General features: G+C 41.3%; 1 protein-coding gene across 1 annotated transcript in view; it reads left to right on the forward strand.

The window, feature by feature from the left end:
* The window catches only part of PITPNC1 (phosphatidylinositol transfer protein cytoplasmic 1), an 83,957-nt gene that overhangs the window by 51,196 nt on the left and 7,669 nt on the right, over positions 1-25,092 (forward strand). The window contains exons 6-7 of the mRNA XM_069032963.1: positions 4,345-4,416; positions 13,496-13,591. Of these exons, the coding sequence (XP_068889064.1) occupies positions 4,345-4,416; positions 13,496-13,591 (168 nt within the window). The remainder of the gene's footprint in view (positions 1-4,344; positions 4,417-13,495; positions 13,592-25,092) is intronic.

Consider the following 25,092-nt stretch of genomic DNA (forward strand, 5'->3'; position numbering starts at 1 on the left):
GAGTAACTCAAACTGCTTGAGAGAATTCCCTTTTTCCAGCACTGGCTTATTCCAAAGAAATCCAGCCCCCTCTCTGATGGATGGGACTGTCACTTCCACTTGTGCACACTGCCTTTCACTTCCCTTCTTCCTCAATAAGCAGGTTACTGTTCCCATGTATCAAAGAAAGAGATCCTAAGGGAAGGCAAAGCCAGAGATAAGAGTTTTATAGTGGTTGGAGGCAACTTGTTAGTCATAGTTCCATCTTCAATTATTGTACACAATACAAACAGTGGTTTTCTTTCTTGGCTTGTTTATGAGAGTTTTGCTCCTTTGTTTATTTTCAAGCCCTGTTTTTGCATTGTTCTTTTCCTTTCCACTCAACAGCACTTTTGTTTTGCTGTTTGTCACCTTCCTGTGCTTATCTTGCTTTCCAAATTTTCCTCCCTCTCACTGAGTCACATCTTCCAAATGCTGCCATGACCCTGCCCAGCCCTTTCCGTCTACTCTCTTCCAACCTTGTCACCCTGACTGATGCTGGTTTGTGCCATGGATGACCCGATCACACAGCAGCTCTAGGAGCTCACATGCAGAGCTGTCTGGAGAAGTCTGAGGGGAGGCAGTAACGTGGTAGCCATTTTCCAAAAAGCATTGAATATTCCACCTTCCATCACCCCATAGTCCCACATCCCCTTTGTTTGTTACAGCAAAGTTGGGACTCCATTTCTCTTTCCCAGGTTCTTGATCTTCAATAAAGAAATTTTGTTGTTACCCCCTGAGTACCAAAATAGTGCCCAAAAATTTTGAATTTAAAGGATGTGATATCTGGAATTTACCCTATGGAAAAGATTTCATTTGCTTGAATACTCTCCCCTCATTGTAGCAGTCATGGTGTTCTTTGTCTGTAGGCTTCATGGAGATTGCTGTCTGAAGAATCCAGTTCCACCTGTGTTGTCAAAATAATGCATGTGTGACCATATGAAAAAAAAGTCATCAGTCTGAGAAGTGGTGGAAGATGAGAGGGAACATTTACATGAAATGTCTGCCTTGCTGGGCTTCTTTGTTAAGATTTAGGGGAATATGCTTCTGCTGCTTAAAAAAAAAAAATAAGTGGGATTAATTTTTACTGTACAGAAACAAGTGCCAAGGATTGTGGATTAATATTCACAAGGAGCAGGAGAGGTGAAGAGCAAGGCTAAGTCTCTAGCAGGTCTTTGAACATTCTGCAGGCAGAAACCACATGGGAAATGAAACCAACTGCAACAGTATTGATGAACTGGCATCACTCGCACAAAGCAGCTTACAGAGGGTGAAGAAACCTCTCTCAGACAAACATATTTGCTGAAAACTCCAGTAATTCCCACAGCCACCTCAGGTGTAATTACTGTGCAAAGGTTAATTTGACAGTCGTGTCCATTAAACGATTGTCACACACCGCGTGTTTGACTGTCTCTTTAAGACTTTGGCAAGTGTTTTGGCACACTTCGGTTCTACCCTGTTCTTGTAAGTGTTGCTTATTGCTATGGCAACACTAATCAATCATCATGCTAAAAATAGGCCTTTCGTTTTTCAAGAGGTTATATGAAGGGAATTGCAAATGCAACTGCAGGCTGTACTTTCCATATGCTGCTTTCATTCCTTTCATTCTGACATGGAAATACTCCTGCTCACGGCTGGTAATTACTGTTACAGACTCCTGTTATTGCACTGGGTGTTCTCTTGAGCCTTAAACCTCTCCTGGTTCTTCCAAAATTGAGGTTCCAAATATAGAAAGTTTTGGAAAATAAACAAAAAACCTGTAATGTTCCTCTTACTTGTTTTTGAGTGTTACAGGTGTGCTGGGGTATAACAATTTTTAAAGGAGTTTATAAGATGCCTAAAAAATCTGGAGGTGACAATACCTAAGATGCCTCCTTTGAGAGCTTTACACAAGACACTGTGACTGAAGATTTTGTATTATTCTGTAGAATTTAAGTTTAATTTCAAGTTAAAGATTAAATCTGCCACTATTTTATTCCCAAGAGGAACCTTGCAAGCTGTAGAGGTAGTGAAATGAAGAGCCAGAAACAGTGCCCTGTGCATTCCTGTGTGTGCTTGGGATTGATCGCCTCCAGGTCAGTGCTGGAAGAACACAGGCCCTAGACGAGGCAGAGCAGAAAGGGAGTGGTGCTCAGAAGAAAAGAAGAATCTACTAAAAGGTTCATTACCTACTATTCACTCCTCAGTTTGATTCTGACTGTTACATAACAATTTTAATCCCCAGCTACGTAAATATGTGGCCACTTGAGGGGAAAAAACCCAACTTTTTGCATGATGAATAATAGTCTTTTGAATGATGCATAAACAGTTTTCTGGTTCTGCCAGAGCCCTCTGCCAATTAGTCAGAGTGCAGCTGATGAATCATGAGACACATTCTGTGAAATGTTCAAAAATTTGGACCCTGCTAAGTGTTCCTGTAAGGCAGCGAGACCCCCCTCAGCTGCTGGAGCAGTGGTTGCCAGTCAGTTGAGTTTCTGAGAGAGATTTTTGCGGTGGAGGACTTTCTGGTGAATTTGAATTTTCATTTGGGGTAAACCCATGTTACCATTTATCATCTCAAATTAGGTTGTTACAGTTCTCTCCTTCATACTAAACACACAGGGAGGCTGACTGTGGGTGGCTTTACAGAAAGTGGCTCTATAATGAGGTGGCTTGAGGTAAATGGCACTTACCATTCCTCTATGCTATTCTAAGGATCCTTGGTCTTTTCTTAATGTTTCTTTTTTGAAATACAAGGTTAAAGGGTCTCTTCTTTTAATTAGAGTTTAGATTCTGGATCACAAGAATCAACAACTAGATTCAAGCAGTGGCTTGCTGAGCTGCTACAGGCAGCCCAATGCAGCCTCACGTTCAATACATGGAACAGTGACATTTCGGTGTCATGACCTGACTCATTGCTGACAACCTCTGGACAGTGATTGAAAATAGCAGGCATATCTTTAATACCAAGGTAAAAGGGAAATCTGGCATTTGGCTTTACTCACAATTTCCTCTGAAACTTCAGCTGTGCTTCAGATCAACAGTATGAAGGGGGTTTTGCCTTCCATGGCACCAGAACCTTATTTTGAGGAAACTCTCTCACTTGTTTTTTCGACAAGGATTGATTCTAGATGAGTTTATTGAGTACTGGATATCCTGTGACCAGAAGAAAACTGAACAATGACCTGTTGGGTGATATCCGTTGAACGAGGAATGTATTTGCTGCAGCCTTCGAGTTGCCTTCTCATTTCAATTGTTGCACTACACCTGGCCTCCTAAATCCCTTCTTCCCTTACTCACCAGCCCCTCCCTTTGAAAAACTCTCCAAATGTTTTCAAGCCTGAACTTGGACCAACAGCAGTGTGAACAGTGAGGCATCCAAACATCCTCATTGTATATCCTGTATGTACAGCCCATGAAGGAGTAATTTGCCATAGGGGATTAGTGATGCATCATACAAGGAACTGGCAGTTAATGCAAGGAAAGGCTTGGTGACTAATAGGAAAGATGCTGAACTAGTGTCCTTTAGAGCTGGTTAGACAGCTGCTCTATCTGCCTGTCTGAAAACTTGCTTTGAAAGAAGAACTGTGAAATGATAAATAAAATAGATTTGAAATATTTATTCTGTTGGAATTATGTTGTGTAGTATTACAAATTCTAATCTTCATAAGCCAACTAAGCTAAGTAATGCTCAGAAAAATAAGTTTATTCCGATGTAAATACAGAATATTAATCTTTAACAGAAAAACATTGGTGCTTTTTTTTTTTTTTGCATTATTATCTAAAGATTTGTTTGGATTTAGTATAAAGGAATTTTCACAGGGGCTCATAATCCATCTTAATTTCACTAATAGGAAATTGTGCTAAAATTCTTTTCTCACTGAAAATTAAGAAAAGCCCTCACACATTAAAGCGTTGCTGTCTGTTTGGTCAGGACCTGCATCTGGTGAAGTGTCATTGGGTTATTTTATATGAGGGATAGACTGGTCTATGATGAAGGATATCAAGTTGCTCTCAAGATCTTATTGAATTGAATTTCCAACAAGACATACAGGACATTCATACTCCTGGGCATACTGAGCATGAAAACCATTGCATCTCATTATTCCAGAGTGCTTATACTGATTTATTTATACCTTCATTATAGTTTTCAGCTTTTAGATAGAATCTCTGCATCCCTCCAGAATCATCAAACCTTTCAGGTTCACATTCTGTGAACATTTACTCTTTTTCTTGAAGTAATCTGAAAAAAATAAGAAAGCTGATACCAAAAGGGATGTACTGAATATGTCAGGTGATGAAGCAAGGTGTATTTTTTGTGTTAAACATACTTTTCTTTTGTTGCAGTGTTCATTTTTGCCTAAATTCTCCATTCATATAGAGACAAAATATGAGGACAACAAAGGAAGCAATGACAGTGTAAGTATGACACCTTGTGCAAAATTTGGTTTAATCCTCTTTGTTAACCACAGTCTGCGTCTGGGGCCTCTAGGTCTCTCAGTTTGGGAAAAAGGCCCCATTAGACTTGTGCCTGTGCCCCTCCCTGGGTGTTCTGGTCTTGAGCAGCTGCGGAGGAGTTACCTCTGAAGCACCAGCAGATGAAAGACCTGTGTACACACCTTCCTTTCTGCCTCTCCTATTCTATTTGTTCCTTCTCTAAACAACATAATTTACATATGTGAATTTAGTCCTGATAAACATATATGGAAAGTAAAGAAAAGATGACTGTCTCTTTTTTTTTTGGTGTAATTGTATTCCACTTTATGTGTTTTACATTATTCTCTCTGAATAAAGGAGGTTGAATTCCAAGGAGGTGTCAGGAAGAACAAACAGGAAACTGAACAATGGTCAGAGTTGAGAAATCTTAGTAAACAGCTTCAGGAACAATGGCTGTGCACTTAGGTGATGCTTTTGGCAGTCACTTACCTGAAGTTAAAAAGTTTTCAGAGTTAGAGCTTAGAGATGAGAGGGACAACTAACTATGTAAAATCCTCCCTAGAGGAAGGGCAGGAGTGAGTTGCCAACAGCTGCTGCTCAGAGAGACTCAGGAGCAGAAGGCAGGAGGTCAGTCAGACTTTGCTGTCCAGACAGAGAGCAAAGCAGAGTCAAACACCTTGCAAAAAAAAAAAAAAAAAAACAAAAAAAAAACCACTTTCAATAAAGCCCAGCACGTAAAGCTTGAACCTTTGGGTTCATATACTAATATGTTTCTCCCTCTTTCATTTTGGTATGCATTGGCGGCAGACTTATGGGAGGAAGTTTCTTGTAGGCATGAAATAAAGTTTAACTGTCTGGAACTTTGATCTGTAATACAGAGACCCAATGAAGGGGTGTTTGAACTTATTCTTGAGAAGGAAAAGGCAGTAAAGCAGATTTTAAGGGGTCTGAGCACAGTCTTCCAGTGTCCTGGGGTGTCCCTCCAGCAGCCTTGGTAAGAGGACGATGTTCTCTTTTCCAGGTGGGAGGTACATTTCCCTCAGCCCCCTGGGCCTGCCTGTTCATGAGGCTGACAGCTTTTGTGATGCTTATGGCAGAACAATTACATGTACAAGAACAAGGTGGAATTTGGAATAATGCTTTTGGCATGCACTTTCCCACTGGGAACATGACAGAGATCATCTGTTAGCTACCGAATACCAACCACTCACAGTCACTGCTACTCTAAGCCAGATCAGTGAGTGAGTTAAAAAGAAGTTTATTACATTACCAGCTAGATGAACATTGTGTAATTAATGCACTTTTTAATGTTCACTTCTGCTTTTTGGCAGCACTTTAATTCAGAACAAACCCACACCTTGGGTTTTGGGAGGGTGCCGACTAATTTTCTGGTGCATTATAATGTCAGCAGTGACCAGACATGATCTGGGCTGCTGTCTGACAGAGGAAGAACTGAAGCTATTTAAGCAGATTGAATTCTTTCAGTGTGTCAGCTTGTGGCTAAAATACTGTGAATCAAGCCCTGAACAGTATCCAACCAGGGAATTTAAGATGGCACAGAAGTGGGATATTCCAGTGATGTAAATCAAAGAAACTCTATTCTACTTGAATCCAGCTCTTCCAATGTCATTTTTACCACAGTGACAGTGGGGTAATATCATATTACCTTTCTATTGCAGCACCTGAGTCACAGACTAAGCCAGTGTTTACCTAGATTAAGAGATTTCACTGACCCTTACTTGAACTGAGGAGGAGAAAGAGCAGCTGAATTAGAGGGTTGCACTCCAGTCCTAATTTCCCTGATCTTTTAATTCTGAGAACTATGCTGTTCACTGGTGTGAACACAATAAACCAATGGAAGATCTACGTTTTTGTGCTCCCGTGACCTTGACATGGGACCACAGACATGACTGGAACAGCACTGAAATGCTGGAAGGTTTGTAAACATGAAAAGGCTTCTGTTAATCCAGACACCTTGGAACGAGGAGTTAACCTCATTTCCATTAGTCAATGGGCAGGCTTAAATTTCCCTTAAGAACTGGCAAAGTGTATTTCTCCTTTGTGTCAGATGAGTTTAGATTAAATGTCACTGTTTGTCTGCTTAGAAAACAACAGGAAGCATAGCATTCATTCCTATAGATTTCTATGCATACACTTTATTTTCCGTCATTGCAACTATCAGCCTTGTCTGATGAAGAAATAATTAAAGCAAAAAATACTTTGTAAATTTTGCAGTTGTAATGCAAAATAGACTGAATGAATATTAATGTTACAGTAATGAGGGCAATAATACAAGTCTGATTTTAACCCAGCAATTCCTCAATTTTTTTAGATCATACAGGTTTTCTGAAATCTTTGCACTCTGATCTATTCTTCATTTCCATACTGTCTGATAAAGTAGATATTGATTGTGAAATATACTTAGATATAAGGATATTAAAACTAATTCCATGGAAGAAAGCAATATAAATGCTCTTGGGTTCCTGTCATTTGGTAGGCTGGTATGTTATTAGAATTATTTTATGTAACATGTTGCATTGTCTCATATAATTCTACCAAATTATTGCAATATATCTTGATGCAAAGTTCCTACTGATTTTTCTTCCCATTTGGCATGATAGAAGATACTAGTGATACTAATGAAAGACAGTATCTGCTCTGGAACCTGATTTTTCTGTCTTAGACTTCATTATCATTTTAACCTATTTTAAATGTGTTGAAGCACTGTTGTTCCAATCTGTTAAAGTTTGCAGTTGATTTGCACAAATACAAACACTGACAGAAAGAACAACGGAACAATAAATGCCCTTATTTAGGTAACCTTGCTTAGAAGTGCAGAACCATAAATCCATTCAGCTGTGATTTCAGTGCTCAGCTGATTTTGATGTATCCCATGTAGATGTTCCATGGCAACTCTGTCCTTAGAAAAACAGAGCCAGTATGGGATGAACATGTTAGTACATCAAATATTGTCCCTGCTACCTTGCAGCTTTACAGTTTCATTAACGCTGTCAGAAACCGGACCAGTGAGTCAGTCCAGTCAGTGTTATCTCTTGCAGGTCTTTTAAAAAAAGTCAGCTTCTTAAAGAGAAATTTTATTTTGATTTTACTTCTATTTTAAATTATGAAATGGAATTTCTAAAAATTAGAATGTTTTGTGAGATGTAAATGACACAGGAGGTGGCAACTGTAGAGTAAATGAAAATATTGCTTCCCTTTGCATCCTGAGCTGCTTCCAGTGGTCAGGGTCACAGTGGGCAGTGCTGGGCAAGGGGAAGTGCAGGTGCCTACAGCCAACAACCTCGGTGAGCACAGACAAGTGTAAAAGAACACAGGAATCGCATACTTCTCCCATAAGGAAAATTAGCACTTTAGGAATTTGAATAGATACGCAAAGTCTGTATTCTGAATATTAAACACATAAGGTACATTCAAGAGAATTCTTACGGTTATCTACTGAATGAAATGGTAGAAATCCAGGCAGGAGGGTGTGAGTTACTGCTTGTGTGTCAATAAATGGGGTGTGTGCTTTCCATGAGAAGACTTCCTTAAGCTCTTTTTGTATTTGCACAGGTATTTTCTTTCAACAGTCCATTGAGTGGTCAGTATTTGTGTCACAAAGGGCTAATTTAGTCAAACTGTCATCCTGCTCTCACTTCTCTCCCATCTCTTCTTCTTACTATTTCAGTGTACACTACAGACACATGCTTTGGGTTTTTTTCCTTTTAGTGGGGAATACACCAACTGTGCATTACAATCAACTGGGTTGATTTCAGAGGATCCACCGTATGGCTCCAGTGGCTGCTGTAATCAATGCCCAGCCATGTCACACACGGCAGCACCGTGCTGTCCCTGCATGTCACACTCTGATACTGGGGAAAATGTCTGCAAAGCAGCTGAAGGTACAGGAAAGGCAGAGTGGGGACAGACACTGCTCAAGCAAACCACTGAATCACAGATACATTCAATTTTCCTATTTGTTGCACAAGGACCATTATGTTTGACTGATTTCTGTTGGTTTGGTTCGTTTTGTTTTTTAGTCACAGAATTAATTGCTGCTGATATTTGGGCAGTGATTTTTTGCCATCTGATGGTGACTGGGCAAAGCAAAACAAGTACAGCTTGTCAAATAGTTCAGAGATTGTCAATAATGAAAATTCACTGTATGTGAAACTTCCAGTGCCTTGCTCTTTGTAGCATAACATTTTTCTCTGGAAAACTCAGTGGCTAGATCTTGATTATGAAACTAAAGTAAAATAAATTTTAGGTATGGCAGCTAACAGGAAAATCCATTTCTAGTTTGGTTGAGTTTAGAGTGTTTTTTTCCTCTATTTTTGTCTCCTATCTTAGTAATGTGGAACTAGGTTGTAACAAAATTGAATATAGCACATGGAAATTAAATGTAAATTCACTATTTAAGGCAACTGCCTTGAAACACTGATTTCAGCTGAAAAGGATTCAGCTGTGCCCTGGTTTAGCCTCACTGCACCGCAGGATCTCATTCTGGAAACCATCAAAAGGATGGCTGGGCATCATTCAAAATATGGCAAAGTCAAAGCAAGGGACACTTTTAGGGTGATTTTATTTGCACCTGGACTTTTCCTGTGTGATGAAATTGAGCATCCCAAAATTTGCAATAAAAAATTCATGATTTTATGAAGCTTTTCCCCCTCTAAGAAGTCTCAAAAGATAAAGGCAAACAAGTGGAAAGGTTAGGCTGAAATTCCTCCTGAGTGAAGAGCTCTCTTTGTTGAACTGCTGATCGTATGTCCCAAGCACATATGGCTATCGCAGAACATATGACAAGGCCCACACTGACAGAGTGTGAACAAGTGATATGGTTGTGCCTCTACTTTTTGATTTTTCTAAATGAACTACTGAAGTTAGTCAGTAAATCTGGCACTTGAACTAGATGTGACTTAAAAAAACTAATCCCAGTAAATATTATAGTCTATTACAGTCTTGGAAGCATAACTTCTCTGACATAATTACATAAAAATCCATTTCTCTGTCCAGAAAGTACAAATCTTAATGATATATTTTATAAGAGATGGAATAATAGGGAAGTCGTGACATGGAGATCAAAAGGAGCAGGGAGCAAGGCTGCAGATAAATATGTAACTGCCTCTCCAACTCTGTGGCACACAGGGATATTCCCAGCCAGTTCAGGGAGCCAAATTCCCTGTTATCAAAGAGAGATTCAATCTTTTTCCATAGAAAAATTGCTCCCAATTATGTGTGTCCACATAAATATTTTTATCCATGGAACAGGTTTTAAATTGGTCAATTCCTGTAATCTCCGCCCAAATAAATCTCAAAAGGAAATTAAGGGAATTTGGAAGTAGCTGAGGTTGGAGCATGACTTACTGAAAAGTTACACACTGAATGAACTCCATGGATCGAATTCTGAGTCAGAGTTTTCCTTCAGAAAAATGAAAGCTGCAATGGAGAAGGTGACACAACCTGCTCAAGGTGTGTGGCAACACACTGGGCAGCAGTAGCCAGTGGTTCTGGCCATGGCAGTCTGCAGAGATGAGAATTTCAAGGTGGAGAGTGCCTATTTTGTGCCTTTTTTTAATGGAAGAAAAGGATTATTCTTGCAATATTTACCACAATTACAACCCTACCATGAATTAGCTGTCTCTTTACAGCCTTCTGATCACAAACTTCTCATGTTTAAACGAGGAAAAAAAAACATTTTGTAATAATGACAGAGCCAAACACCTTCCAGCTGGTAATCCCTTGGATGGCTCCTTTGCTCTTGAAGATGGAAAAAAACATCACAAGAGAGAATCATGTATTATGAAGTAAAGCCAAGCCAGAGGCACGGATGTGACCCTCGGCATCCTGGTAGTGCAGATGAGTGAGGAGTTTGCCAGTGCGGATGGAATCAATGCATTCAGCAGAAGCTGGCTTTATACTGTTTATATCCAGTCCAGGTTAGCTCTGGGGATTGGCCATAAAAGTTAAATTTTAGATAAATGACATCTGAATAAAACTGAAGCCAGCAACTTAGCCTGAAAATAAAAAAAAGGAAAAAAATAGAAAAAAACGCTTATAGAAAAGAGGATATTAAATTTCCTGTCATCTCCTAACCTGACTCTGTTCTGTTCCTGTAGCTACCAGGAAAAGGGAAGTCACTAGCAAAGGACATGCCAGGACATGTCCTTGTAGGGCAGGAGGGAAACAAGGGAATGAAATTGAAGTTCACCAGGACTTAGATTTCTGCAGCATCCTGTATGAGCTGTCTTTCTTGAGGTTCTGGAATCACCTGCCTGGGGGGGAGGGGAGTTGTGTGCTTTTCTTTTGGTTGGTTGGTTGGTTGGGTTTGACTTTTTGGTTGGTTGATTGGTTGGTTTGGGGGGGGTTGGTTGTTTTGGGGGTTTTGTTTGGTTTTTTGGCTTTTTTAATTTTCACCAGAACAAACCATTGACAGTCCTAAAAAAGACCCAGTTGAAACTTTTCTCCCATTTTCTGTCATTCTGTGGGTGATGTAGTCTAAATCATGCTGAGTTTTCATCCCTCTTAGGAAGAGGAAGTAATAAATGTTTGTTGTAAAAAAGCTGTCATGTTACCCTCCCAAAAGTAAAACCAAAGCCCACAGCAAAAAGGCCACTTCAGTCTGAATGTTGCTCTTTGTTTTCCATTTGATTGTGTATTTTAATCTCAATTAATTACTTGGCTTCCAAATGTAAAGCTTGTCCAGTTCTTTCCAATATAATATTTAATAATCTGTCTTTCTACATCATCTTCTCAAGGATACAGATTGTTCTCACCATTCAGTTTCTGCACATTTGCAAATACAGTTGCACAGATTGGGAGCCTTATGCTTCTTTTTGTGGCCTTTAATCTTTTCCTTTAAAACTTTCAAGTTTCTCTAGTCTTTTTGATCCCAACCACAATAAACCCATCCTCCCTACAGGGTTTCAGGCAATCCAAGATTCTGTGGCTAGGAGAGGCAATAACAGAATTGGAGCTAAGAAAGAAATCAGTCATGTTCTCTAATGACTTCTTATTTTTAACTGCTGATAGAATGAGAAGATTAAATCTCTAGCTGAAAATCTTGTGAGGACAATCTGAGAAAGGGAGAAGCATAAATGATTAGACATCAAGTTCTGCTGGCAAAGGGAAGTGAGAATGTCATACAGCAAACTTCTGGAATAGAGGAAATGGTCAGAGACAGCCTTGGCAGCAAATAAGGCATCGTTGAAATGGTTGAAAAATTCCTCCTGGTTTTGACAGATTGGCAAAGGCATCTGTCATCCCCACTTCCATCACAGCATTTTAAAGAGAGAAAAGGAATTTAGAACTATTTTCATATGAGGTGAAATATGTAGATCAAGCCTGGGACAGAGCATGGCACATTTCTTTGGATAAGATACTAGGTAATAATCTTCATTTAGGTCCTTGCAAATGGGCAGAGATTTGCATGTGCTTGAATTTATGGGGCTTGTACCTAAACCATGGATAGATTCAGAGCCTCAACTGACCTGCTAATGTCCATTTAAGAGCAATTTCCATTATTTTATAGAGATTATGGTGAAATTCATCTTGTTCCAGAAATAGTTCAACTGATTTCATCAGGGGCTGCCCTGTATTTCTGAACTTGTTTAGGCAAAAAGCAAGCGAGGAAGCTTATAAAAGGTGACCTATATTATATATATAAATACAGAAGTGATTTACATCAACGTACCAAATTCAGAGAAGGAGCACTACAAGGGAAGGGCTGCCCAGCACCAATTTGTTCAAATAATCAACATAATTTTTTTGCAAAACAACTGGAGAAGGATAATAATACAAATAAAACCAGGATGGAGTTTCTCTTTCTCAGTACTTCTGCACTGTCAGATGTGTGAACATGTTACATCCAGCTCAGTGAGCCTCCAGTGTTGCCTGTTTTATTCACTACCAAGACAAGTTAAAATTGTAGTCAAACTTCAGCTTTTCCTGTATTTGAAGGATGATTTCCTGAGCCGTGTTCTTCCTACCAGCTGGTTCCTATATTCACTGGAGTCCATTGCTCTTTTTGAATGCTTTAACTGGGCAACCCCAATGCTTTCAAAAGTAATGAAGTAGCATTTCTGTTACTAAAGAGTTGCTGGCATTTTGTATTTTTAACTGTTCCTCTAGAATTAAATTAAATCAACAGAGAATTCACTGCATTTATTAAAAAAAAAAAAAAAAAAAAAAGAAGAAAGAAAGAAAGAAAACAAAAATATTTTTGCTTCCTGAAAATTTCAGCTATAGAACATTGTGCCCCAAAGGAAAAAGCACATTGTGATCCTGACAGTAGATGCACAACTTCCCTGAATTTCATGGCTCTAATTCATGGTAGACTTTTAAATTGGCGCTGTTTCTAAGTCTCAGAATCATGAGGGAAATGTATTGCAGACGCAGTGTAAGTCACATGGGTCACTGAGATGCCTAAATAATTAAATTATGGACACAGGCACAGAAGGATACTGTGCTGCAGCTGCAAATGACCTGGATTTTCAAAATATCCCCATCGTTTGCCTTGCATAGAACAGGAGACTTGCTGTTCCAAACGAGGTCCTAAAGAATTGAAATATGTGTGCTTGCAGCTTCCGCTGAGGCAGTTCAACCAAAATTTTGATTCTCAGTGTAAGAACAGCTTAGACTGAGTGTTCCCAGCAAACACCTGTACGTTGCTGTAGTTCTTAGAGGGAAAAGGGTGAAAACACCCCGAGTCCAGAGAGTTGGGTTTTTTTCACAGTGACAGACTCTAGTACAAAGATTGGAGAATACAGTAAAACCAATCCAAATTGTTGACTTTACTGTTTGTAATCAAGGTCTCCATTTCAAAAAATCCAAGAAAGAACAGCAGTGGGAGCAGGAAGTGCTGAACACAATGTGTGCAGTAGGGTAGAGAATGTGACCATGTTCCTGCAAAAACTCAAGTATCTTACACAAAGCCGTTCAGGCATAAGCCTAAAATACATTCTGTTGCACAAGTCATTGAAACTGCTTGTAACAGTTATTCCAGGTGGATTTTGTGAGGGTGTTGTTCTGTAACAGCTTTGAATTTCTTTAACTCCTGCAGATTTTTGACAAAGAAGCTAAAGATCTGGAGCGAGAAGTCTGCTTTATTGATATTGCCAGTGATGAGATTCCCGAGCGCTATTACAAGGAATCAGAGGTAAGAGGCAACTTGGCTGTGAACTGGTGAGGAAGGGAAGGTAAGAGGCTTTAGAAGAGCCCTGATAGGAATCAAAACCGTTTTATTTTTGTATAAAATCTTGCTGGTCAGTAATATTTCAAAAGCGTTTGGTCAGAGGAGAAGCAGACAGCAGCCTCTCTGTCTAGATTGCCTGACACTTTCTTTTGCAGATGATTCTTTGAAATGCTTTCCTATCCTTATCAGAACATATCCTGTACCAGACCTTTGATATTCAGCTGAATTATTCCAAACTAGAAAACGCCTTTTCTTTGCATTATGAAGCTCAGTGAAGAGTTTGCAGATCTGAGCAGTTTTAAACATCTCTTACTTGCATCCCACCCTGAACAGTAGGTCCTGCAAAGTGCCCAAGCCCGGCAAAGGACAGATGTGCTGCAGTGACAACAGGGCTGATGGACAATTGCTTGAGGGGAACAATGACACAAGACCAAGAGGGACTGAAGCACACTGCAGAGTGCAGCAGATCTGCCAAAAAGCATCAATGGCAGCAGGCACAGTCACTCTCCGAAAATTCCCTCGGAAATTGGTCCCATGTATATTTGATGGAGCACATCTTTGAAGAGCATGTTTCTTCTAGGTCAATGCAATTCACTGTTTGAAATCAGCAGCCACCATGCAAATGAGGATGAGGTCTCAATGTTTTAATCTCAGAATTGAAAAATGATGGTTCACAACAAACAGCTAGAGAGGACTGATCAGATCTATGCTTGCATTTAATTTTGGAGATATGATTTGCCTCTGGAGCCAAGTCTATATTCATAGCTGGCAGTGAGTATGGCAGCTGTTTAACTATCTAAAATGAGACTACATAATCATTTTTAGGATAGAAAGTGAAGACTTGCCAAGGAATATATTCCTATACTATAGGAGACATAATTTTCAGACTAAAAAAGTCAAGTACTTGTTATCTTCCATTTATATAGATCCTATTTTGAATGTTATGTACGGGTCATAAACCAAAACTGAGTCTACAGCAGAATGAAAAGTAATTTTATTACTTTCCTTAGATAATGAAACCCATCTGTTTAGTACCAAAAATTATATAACACCTCATGAAACAGCTTATTGGTCCCGTCATCTTATATGAACTCCATGGATTCTGGCTCCATTTAGGAATGAGCTGCTAATGGAATGGGTCAGCATTTGACTGTACTTTAAAGAAATCCTGTGAGATTTTTCATCCCAGTCTCTGCACTTCAGAACTTGTAAACACAAAGGTAACATCCAGTTTTGCAACTTTCCTGCTCATTTTTAATATCCAACTATTAAGCATAATTTCCCTATTATTAATCTCCTGATACAGAAAACCAAGCTCATCTTAAAGGAGAAAAGCATTTCAGAGTCTTTGTTTTGCTATTTCAAGGACAAATCCAAAGACCCGATTCCAAGCAAAATGGAATTTTATAGGGGTTTAAACAACAAAAATAGCCCAGCATCTGTTGTTTTTTTCTGTACTGATGGATGATTTTTCTGTTGACTACCAAACTCTGTTTCAGAATTCATACAGAGCAGTAAGAACATGTTCAGCATTTAACTGTGCACATGCTGTAATTGATAGTGAATTAATAATAGTTGAAAACAGTGGATCTTCCAAAGTTTACAAACTATGGGGTTTTTATGCTACCATATGATGAACATGAAGCCAAATTCCCATTTCTGATGAGGCCTCTTACATAATTTAGAGACTATAAAAAATTTTTAATGTTCGTAAATGTAATTTCCGTCTGTTTTCAATCAGAACAGTAATTCTATGCAAATGATAAAGAGTTTGTGTTTCCCAAATAGCACCTTCAGAGATAGCTAAACCTGGTTAGTGTAAGCTTTTGAGAGGTATTTTAGTTGCACTAATAACAACAATTTGGCTGCTTTTAGATCATATAATCTGAACTGATACTAAGTTTAAAGATGAAAAGTGAAGTGCAATCCTCAGGATTTAACAATTAGATCCCACAGGATAAATGTCCTGACTCCCATCCAGAAAGACCAATGAGAACAATTTTAACTTCAGGCATGTCAGTAATCTCTCCATTTCAGTGGCTCTTTCACAGGCTTAAAATAAAGCAAGTTCTTTATCAGGGTCAGTGTGTTTGGCAGCTTCTAGAAATGAGCTTTAATTTTCTTTACATCCTGATGAAAACACATTCCTCTTCAATTAAAAATATACTTCAGATTTAACACCAAATGTCATTATTTAGCTGTAATATTTCATACTAGAGAGTGGCTTAAATAATTTAAACCCTTCACACACTACTTCCACTGCTTGCTCAGTGCTGGTGCTTATGAGCCTGATGGTAGAGGGACAAAGCCACTGCGTCCTGCCACCTATGATGTAAAAAGAAGTTTTTCAGTTGTCCTGACACGAATCTTATAAATAGATTCCATTTTCATTTACATAATAGTGATTCCCACATAAAAAGACAAAATGTATAAACCATCCTTGTATATATAATATTCCATTTGAATTGAACAGCTCATTCTCACCGGTGCTGAGAGAGGAAATGTGTTCCACGAAAATGTCCTGGCTGAAGGGAAAATGATTGAATTCAACTTCGTGCCTATTTTCTTTTCTCTCCTTCTAAATATTAACTAAAATTGAAAAGTGAAGCATCCAGCTAGCTGGAGGCTTAAGGAGAGCTGTTGCTTCATGGCAGGACACTTTAAGGGAGCCTCTGCCAGTAATACTGAGGGATCTCTTAACAGAATCATCCAAGTGATTGGGATTCCCTTAAGGATGAAGGGCTTATCTGGCAGTGTGCACAGGAGGACTGAAAATCACCAAGTCAATAGTGAATCAGAAGACATTTTGTGAGCTGTTACAACCACTTACAGAGTCCAGTTCTGTCTTTCGTGGGGGTGAGCTGATGTCTGCCCTTGTAGAAGGCTGGAGGAGGTGAAACTGCAGCAATTCAGGTATCCCAAAGCAGGTGACCTCCCTTTAACTTCATGACCATCTACAAACTCCGTCGTGAAGTAGCCACATCTTAAATATAGGGTTTTTTTACAAGCATGGGCCTAATCCTTTAAGTTTTAAGAAGTTTAAATGTGAGGTTTCAAATGGAGAAAGGTTGATTCTAGATTCCAGATAACAGGTTTGCCTGTTTGTAAGGAGCCACGTGTTTCCAAATCTGGATGTACATATGGCATCAAATACAGAGTTTTGTATTTCTGTACAGAGAATGTACCAGCCAGGTAAGAGTAGTTGTACATTTTGTGAAGTCATTTCCTGTGACTTTACCATCGATGAATATGTATCACCAGCTATATAGACAGATATATTTGTCTGAAATATAGAAAAGAACAAAGCTGAGCTATGCTGAGAAGTGAGGGCCTCCAGTGAATCATTCGTGAAATAAAACATTTACCGTGAATGTGAGCTACTGAGCAAAATGTTCTGTGCAAACATATTCAAGTTCTCAGAATTAACAATGTTTCATTTCCTGTTTATGACAAAGCAACAGAGAGCTGAACAAATGGAATAAACTTTTCAGGCTGCTTCTAAACATATTCCATGCAGCTGCTGCAGTTTTCTTTTTCCATTGCTGGCTTTTCTCCTTTAGCACAGCTGCTCTGTGATAGGTCCACCTTACCTCTGTCCAGGTGCTTTCAGAGAAACAAAACCTCTGTCACATCACTAAATAATGGTAGCTGAAATAATCCAGCTGCCTCAGCCCCCCAGTGAGTGTGGGCACTTTGTCAGCACAGGAGTTCAGTGCAGGATATGCCAAAATTACAAACATTTCCTTTTCCTTACTCATTTAGTATGTGAGTTTACATAAAGGCTGGCTGGATTATCATATTTTAGCACCTCAGAACAGTCCCAATATTTACAGTTCTTAAGTATTTAGCTGGATCTTCCAGAAAATACCATGTAATGGAAATTTTTTTAAAAGTCCTTAAAAAATGACTCCACATAAATGTTTATAGTAGCATCTTTACATCAAGAAATCTTTCCTGAGCCCTGGCTATAAGAGCTGAAATCCAAAACCTAGCAACTACAGCTGATGCTGAAATGCCAGATGACAGGTATTAAACCCGTGATTGGTTCTGAAATTCAAGATCAAACAAAATGGTCTTCAGCTTAAAGAGGGAAAAAATGATTGCACTTCAAAAGCACCATGATATTGCCATAGGAGTCAGAAAAAATTAATCCAGGCATTAAAAGGAAGGAAGGATCTGTTTCAGGGACATCTGGGTACTTCCAGGGAGAGAACAGGATTCATGGCACAAGCAGGGTGCAGTTTCACCTCTGGGAGCAAGTTCAGCTTGGGGACCTTTGCCCGTGCTGGAATGGCCACACAAGCAGCAAGGGAAAACAGGAGGATGGCAAGGCTGCCAAGGTGTTGCAGTGGGGATACTGCAACACGCCTATATCCAACCAGGAGTCCCGTGGAAAAGAAATATATACGGACGGATTCTTGCTAGATGTTTCAGAGATGTTTATTTCCCCAGCCGCATGGCCGGGCTCTGCCAAGCGACTGCTGCAGTCAGCACCCGAGCTGCTTTGCCCGCGCAGGGGAACACAAACCAACCAATGGGGAACGAGGCTGAGCAGGGGCAGGGAAACCCCGTGTGTCTGTGCCCTCAGGGCTCCCGGGGCTGCATCGCGGGGGGAGGAGACCCCAACATCTCACCCGTTTTATTTTAATAAAAGGAGAATGAAGACAACTGGATAAACATAACAAGAACAGTTTCAAAACAAAACAAGCCACCCTCCTGAGTCTTTAAATGTCCAAACAGATTCTCCGGAACACCTTAGGGCTGACAGAAGGGAGACAGAACTCTCTGGACATGCCTGTGGGGAAACTGAGGCAGGAGAGGGTTCAATCCCTCCCCCTTTTCATCCCCCCATCGGCATCGGAGAGGAATTGTAGGGAAATGGAACTGTATAAGGAAGCCATGGAGTGAAAAACGGATTAGGAATAAACTGGGGATAGGGTAAACTTAGGAAAGGGTTCATATTGGGTATAGGGTAAAAGGGGAAATTAGGCTGTGGGTAGGGAAATTGCTGGAATGGATATTGTTTATAATTTTGTGCATAACGGCTGCCTTTGACGGGAATACCTCCAGGCCCAGTAACATTCGCTGCTTGTAAACCCTTCTTTCCTTGCACTATATCAAATTGAACAACTTCCCCATCTCCTACACTTTGCAGGTAATTTTTAGGGTTATTCCTTTTAATGGCAGTTCTATGGATGAATAAATCTTCCCCTGTATCATCTCGTGTTATAAATCCATAGTTGTTTTTTACATTGTACCATTTCACAGTTCCTGTGATTTTCGTCGCTAGAACGTCTCCCATCACATGCTTGCATGTTTGTCGTGGGTGCCGGTCCCGCGTGGCCGCCGCCTCGCCGACTCCAACGTCTCGGTCAGGCCCCCGCGCCGCGGCCGCTCTGCGCTCTCTGCACGGCCCCGCTCCGGCACGTGTCTGGGCTCTGCACGGCCCCGCTCCGGCGCGTGTCTGGGCTCTGCGCGGCCCCGCGCTGCCATCGCCGCTGCCCCCACACCCCGTGAGCGGCTCCGCTCCGCAAACTCCACGCTGCTTCGAGAGCGGCCTCATTTCGGCTCGGCGCTGCGCTGCGCGGCTTCTCATGTCGCTGTGGAAACCGCCGCTTCTCCCTCCACAGGGCTCTCCGAGCCGTATGCTCAGAGCGGGCTTCCACGCTGACCTCCGGTTCCTGGCTGCTCGTGGCCCACGGCACCCATGGCGCCTGCGGCGTCGCTCCCTCACTCGCGGCCAGGTGGCCGGGGACCCCGAGACAGGGATGGGGTCCGCGATAAGGCGCGCGCTCCCGAGGGGGCCGGGCGCATCCAGCACAGGCACCTCCGCTGGCACGGCTACAGTCATACGCTCCCGGGATGGCAGCCGCGCGGTCTCGGCCACGGGAGAAGTATGATCTTCTGCTTTAGGGGTAATGGGACCATACAAATGCCCCTCAAGGGCTTCGCTGATTACCAAGGATCCCCGGACAGCTTCTATCACTCGTCCATCCCTTAGCTTATCATAGATCTCGTCCCAGAAACACTCCTGAGAATATCCAGGAGGTCCGATATCAAAAAGTAAGTCTAGAGAAATACAGGGGAACTCTTTGAAAAGCCAGATAAAAAAGTGTTCAAGATCTCCCGGTTCCAATACTTTTTTGTTTTGTTGTTCAAGGATCCCTTTTACTTTTAGATACATTTTTTTCTGTGGCTCAGAGAGCCCCATTTCCCACGATTCTTCCATAGTCCAGATATGGAATAGCGAAACAAAACCAAGGAGAAGAATCCAAAGTTTCCAGGGTTTACTCACACAAAGTCGCTTAGGTATCGGGGATCGTTCTGCCCTCAAATCTCCACCATTATGTTGCAGTGGGGATACTGCAACACGCCTATATCCAACCAGGAGTCCCGTGGAAAAGAAATATATATGGACGGATTCTTGCTAGATGTTTCAGAGATGTTTATTTCCCCAGCCGCATGGCCGGGCTCTGCCGAGGAACTCCTACAGTCAGCACCCGAGCTGCTTTGCCCGCGCAGGGGAACACAAACCAACCAATGGGGAACGAGGCTGAGCAGGGGCAGGGAAACCCCGTGCCTCCCCTCAGGGCTACAGGGCGCGGGGGAGGGACCCCAACACCAAGGTGTCCCATACAGGCTCCCAGCACACACAAGAAGGTGCTGCCAGCTCCAGGGTGGAGTGGCAGCTTCCAACCAGGCCTGATACCATGGCAGAACTGAGGGCAAGTGTGCCATGCAGATTTGGAGATCTTCTGTAAGCAACAAATGCATTTCATTATTTAACTCCAAGTACAAAGTAACAGCTCAGAATTAATTGTGAAAAGGCATTGCAACAACCCAGTGCTGTGTTGGTGTTTGCTTACTGGAAAGGGCGTTACCATTCCATGTCTGATGCCTGTGACGTCCGTGAGGAAAGTTAAGTGAATAAATGCTAAGTGATAAATAATATACTCCAACAATAACCATGTTGAGCCAGGACTCGTGGTCTAAGTAATAAACCCTGGGAGAGTGCTATGTTTGAAACCATATCCCACATGCAGGGGCTTTTATTTCATTGTAATTTTACATTTTATTCTCAACTAAGCCCAGCTCATGGGTTATTACGTTTCTGCTCTGTTGGCAGAAGTGCTATTTTTAAATCACTCTGCACCTGGCAATAATGTATTGCAAATACAGAGTAGGTTTTGCTCCTCTAGCAAAAGGATTTGCCAGATGGGCTTTCCTAATAAATTCTGTCTGATAAAAGGACGAAAAGGTTATTTAAACAAAAAGATTTTAGCTATGCCATTACATTTAAAACAGATTGAGGATTTTACCAGTAGATAAATCAAGGGGAAAATAGTGCATAGACCCAGTATTCTTTGGATGATGCCTTCTCTAGGAAGAAAGGCATGGGTGTCTAAAAGCAAAAATAAGAAACACACAAAATTAATTATCTAAATAATAACATAAAAGTGGAGTCAGAGCAAAGTTCAGCTTGCCCAGTTTCTAGTCATAAGAAGAAAAGCTTCAAGTATGTGTGCTGTGAGAGAAGCAGTGCTGGGTGCCACTATAATTTCTAGTTGCTTTTAATGGAAAATTATCAGCCCTGCTTCGTTTTTTGTTATAGAAGGACCTTATATGCCTAATTGCAGAAAGAATTCCAGGTTGTGAGTCTTAATCTGGCAATTTGAACCCACGAGTTAGGCACATAAAATCATTCTTGTCCAAGTTCTCATTAATTTCAGTGGGCTTTGGAGCAGGCATTGAAGAGCAAAAGATGAGCAGTCCTGGTCCCACCAAAGTCCCTCTGGCAAAGCCTGCTGCCCATGGCTGTGGTAAATAACAGAGGCTGAGGAAAGGTGTAATTACATGCAAAATATAGAGGTGAATGTACAGGTTCTTCCCCTAAAGGCTTCCTTGTATGTACCATAGCACAAGTGCTGAGACAGGATTTGTTCTAAAACAGTCAAGATGTTGTTAAACACGTAATTTTTTAGCAGCTGGGTTAAAGCCCAGGGATATTACTTTACCTTACAACAGCTCACCTCTGTCAAACCCTTGTGCCCTTTGAATTGATGGCCCAGACATCAAATTCTCAAGTTGACTTTGCCCAGTGTCACTGTGTGCCTTACATCCCTCTGCTTGACTCTTGTGCAGCCTTTGAGTCTCACCTCCCTGAGCAAGCACTCAGTAAAGTCTTTAACACCTTTATCTTTCATACAGCAGGCTTGAAATCTGTTCCTCTGAGGTCTGGCTTCCATTCATCAGTCTGCAGTTTTATAGTACCAATATGTTAATGTTTTCAGAGAGGGAGGAATCTCCTAAGAGCTGTTTGATGTGAGCTGCCTGTACCGTCCGTCATCATCTGGCTCTTCCTGTGGAGCTGTCCAGACAATTTGTGACTAATCCTCATGTCCTTCAAGAAAAAGAGACAGGATTAAGGGATGCAGAGGTGGCATCCCTGGGTGCTGTTATGGGAATTTGCACCTGGGAGTTATGTCATGGATGAGTTGCATTGCAGTTAGTGGGTGATTCAGGGGCCAAGTTCAGAGTGATTCATTCTGTGTCCCCTTGTCTGCTGGGTTAAACTCCCCAAACTAAACCAGACCCAACTCATAGAACTTAGGACCGAGCAGTGATGCAAGGCCGTTATTCATTATTTCATTTTTAGGAATTCTCAATATTTTATACTGACTCAAGTTGATTACATTAAATCCCTTTGGACTGCACTGAAGTTATTCCATTATAGATCTGGTTATCTCTGAAGGGTGTTGGGGTTTTAGGAGCTCTCCTGGTTTTTTTGGTTTTTTTTTCCTGTTAAAGGAATTCCCCCCCCCCCCCCCCCCCCCCCCCCCGCCCAATACATGTTGCTAGGAGAACAAATAGCTGGGTGCTTAAGAAAAACAAAAGACCTGGCTGCTCCTTTTGTTTCATCCAGATGTGTGGGCAATTGGGTCTCTGGCATTCGGACAGAGAGGAGTCTGCTTTCTTCAGCTACTTTTTCTTGCTAGAAAGCCCTGGGATCCCAAAGCCAGTCTTCCCTGCCGCACTCGGAGCTGGGCCATGGCCGCCCTGCCCTGCCGTTGCTTCGAGCCTTTGCTACGTTGTAGCCGTGCTCACCCTGCCTGCCCAGACCTCCGGGGGGTTTCCCTGTTTGGGTACAACTGGTCTGTCCTCCAGGATTTGTGCTCATCCCTGCTGTTCCAGCCTGCCGTTCCAGCCTACTGCTCCCGAGGCTCCGGCCGGACACCAGGATCGGCTGCCCAGGGCTTTGTGAAGCTCCTTTGTCCCATCCCTCCCCGGGATCCCAGGGCACCAGAGCCGTGTGCTCCCCGAGCTCGCTCCGGAGCGCCCCCTGCAGCTGCGGGGGAACCATCGCACCTGCCCTGCTCACCGGGAGCCGCCAGCGCCCCTGCTGGCTGCGAGCGGAACTGCACCCGAGGGGAAAGGGCCTGACAGCCGAGAAGGCTGGGACTGGGTTTGTGATTGATTGCTGTTACTGCCACAGTTATTGTTTGTTTGACTGGTTATATGTTAGAAGCTCAGTGGGACGAGGAGCCCAGGCCCCCGGCAGGGGGGAGAGATAAACAGTCCAAACCAATATGGTTGATAAAGCAAACTCCATAAAACTCCATTTATTAGCAGTCCAAAGGCACTTATATAGTATCCCAGCTTGTTAACTCCTAAGTGGCTTAAAGCTTATCAATATACATTTCTATTTCTACATAATTGGACTTAAATTGGCAAGTTTCCATAGTCTTGTTATGATCAAAAGAATTCAGTGCTCATCTCCCTCGTTCACTCCCGGATAGTACAGCTGCAAGTTTTCACTCCCTCTCTGTTTCTCAGGCCTGCTTGTTATCTTTCACACAGGGACTTTCCCATGGAAAGTTTTCTCACACACAAGCCTAAAACTTCCAGGCCTATTGCTTGCATAGTTCTTTTATTGATCCCAGTAATTCTATTCCCCCACAGTTATACACATACAGATATAGAACAGTAAAGAACTGTTATTCCTATTTCCCACATCTTTGCCTAAAAGCCCCTTGATATCAAAATTATAATAACTCAGAGGGAAAGGGGTTGCATCTGCCATTCCAAGGGAGGCTTCTGCCTTCCTTAGGAGACACCTGTTTTTCAAACCAAGACAAAGGGTTATAAAGTACAACACTCAGAATTATTAAAGTGTGTATCTGAAATGCTGAATCAATGCAATGGCTCCATCACACCAGCACTGTATGTGAGTGTAAGAAAGAGCAGACCCTGACTTATAGGAAAATATTTTCCTTTTTAGAGATTCTTGTTTCACACAGGAATATTTTGCAGGTATATTTGAAATCATATTTTCTGCAATTATTTCTTTTTTCAAGGAATCTCCTACTAGAATGTTACACCTTTCTGAATATTATGCCTTCTTCCCTTTTTTCTTTTTATTAGTATTATTATTATATTGATTGCTCCAGGCAATGATCAATTATTAAACTCTTTCAACCAGAAAATGTGTAGCTCCATCTGTGGTTGAGCTTTGTTGGGTGAGAAGATTGGCAGCAGCCTGTGACCATGAGCTGTGCTGTACAGGGGGATGTTGCTCTGATAAATGATGATGCTGAATTGTTTTTATGGTGATTTAACATTGAAACCTTATTATACTGTGAGCTCAAAGTCTCCCCTTTGCAAAGCCTGTGTCAGCAATAAAAGCAGTGACTTTCACAGGGAGGAAAGACTATCACCTTATTAGAGCTTTGTAGAGAAGCTTTAGTGGCAGAGCTTCCGTTTATGATAAAACCAGAAGTCAAGAGATAACTAAACAGTAGGAAACAGGAATGCTGGATGATGCATAAGCTCATACTGAATGAAACAAAATTATGATCTGAGTAGTTATGAAAATTTGTTAGTTCTTCTCCTGATTGTCATCCATTTAAGCACTGTTTAAGTACATGTTTAACTGCTTTTATAACAAAGGATCTTCCCAGACCTCAGCACTGGGGAAAGAACACAGCTGAGCACTGGTGGTTACTTTTCAGGACAGATTTTAGAAGCTCCACTATGAATTTTCTGAAATGACATAATTTTCAAGTTCTGACAATCAGTGGTTAACTGTAAATTATTTCTATTTACAAGGTATAATTAGCATGATTGGGCATAAAGGGAAATAGAATTATACCAATATGGAAAATAACACTTTCATAGATAAAACTCTATCTTGTACAGATGAAAGTAAGCTTTAAAAAGATGAGCTAATGCCTTTAATGGTTTTATGAAATTACGTTGTAATTTCAATGTTGTAGTTTCTTTGATTTCCCAGTTTCTGAAAGAGAAATAAAGTTGGGATTACTCAGTGATTGCTCATAGCTCAGATATAACCAGAGATGGCTGAACTGCAGGAGTTTCCTACTTAGCTTAGGATGTACAAGTTCACTTAAAACTGAAAATGGCATTGTCAGGATCGGTGTTGAAGTGTCAAAGCTCCAACTGGACAT

The sequence above is a fragment of the Aphelocoma coerulescens genome, chromosome 18 (genome assembly GCF_041296385.1).
Source record: "Aphelocoma coerulescens isolate FSJ_1873_10779 chromosome 18, UR_Acoe_1.0, whole genome shotgun sequence".
Taxonomy (NCBI): Eukaryota; Metazoa; Chordata; class Aves; order Passeriformes; family Corvidae; genus Aphelocoma; species Aphelocoma coerulescens.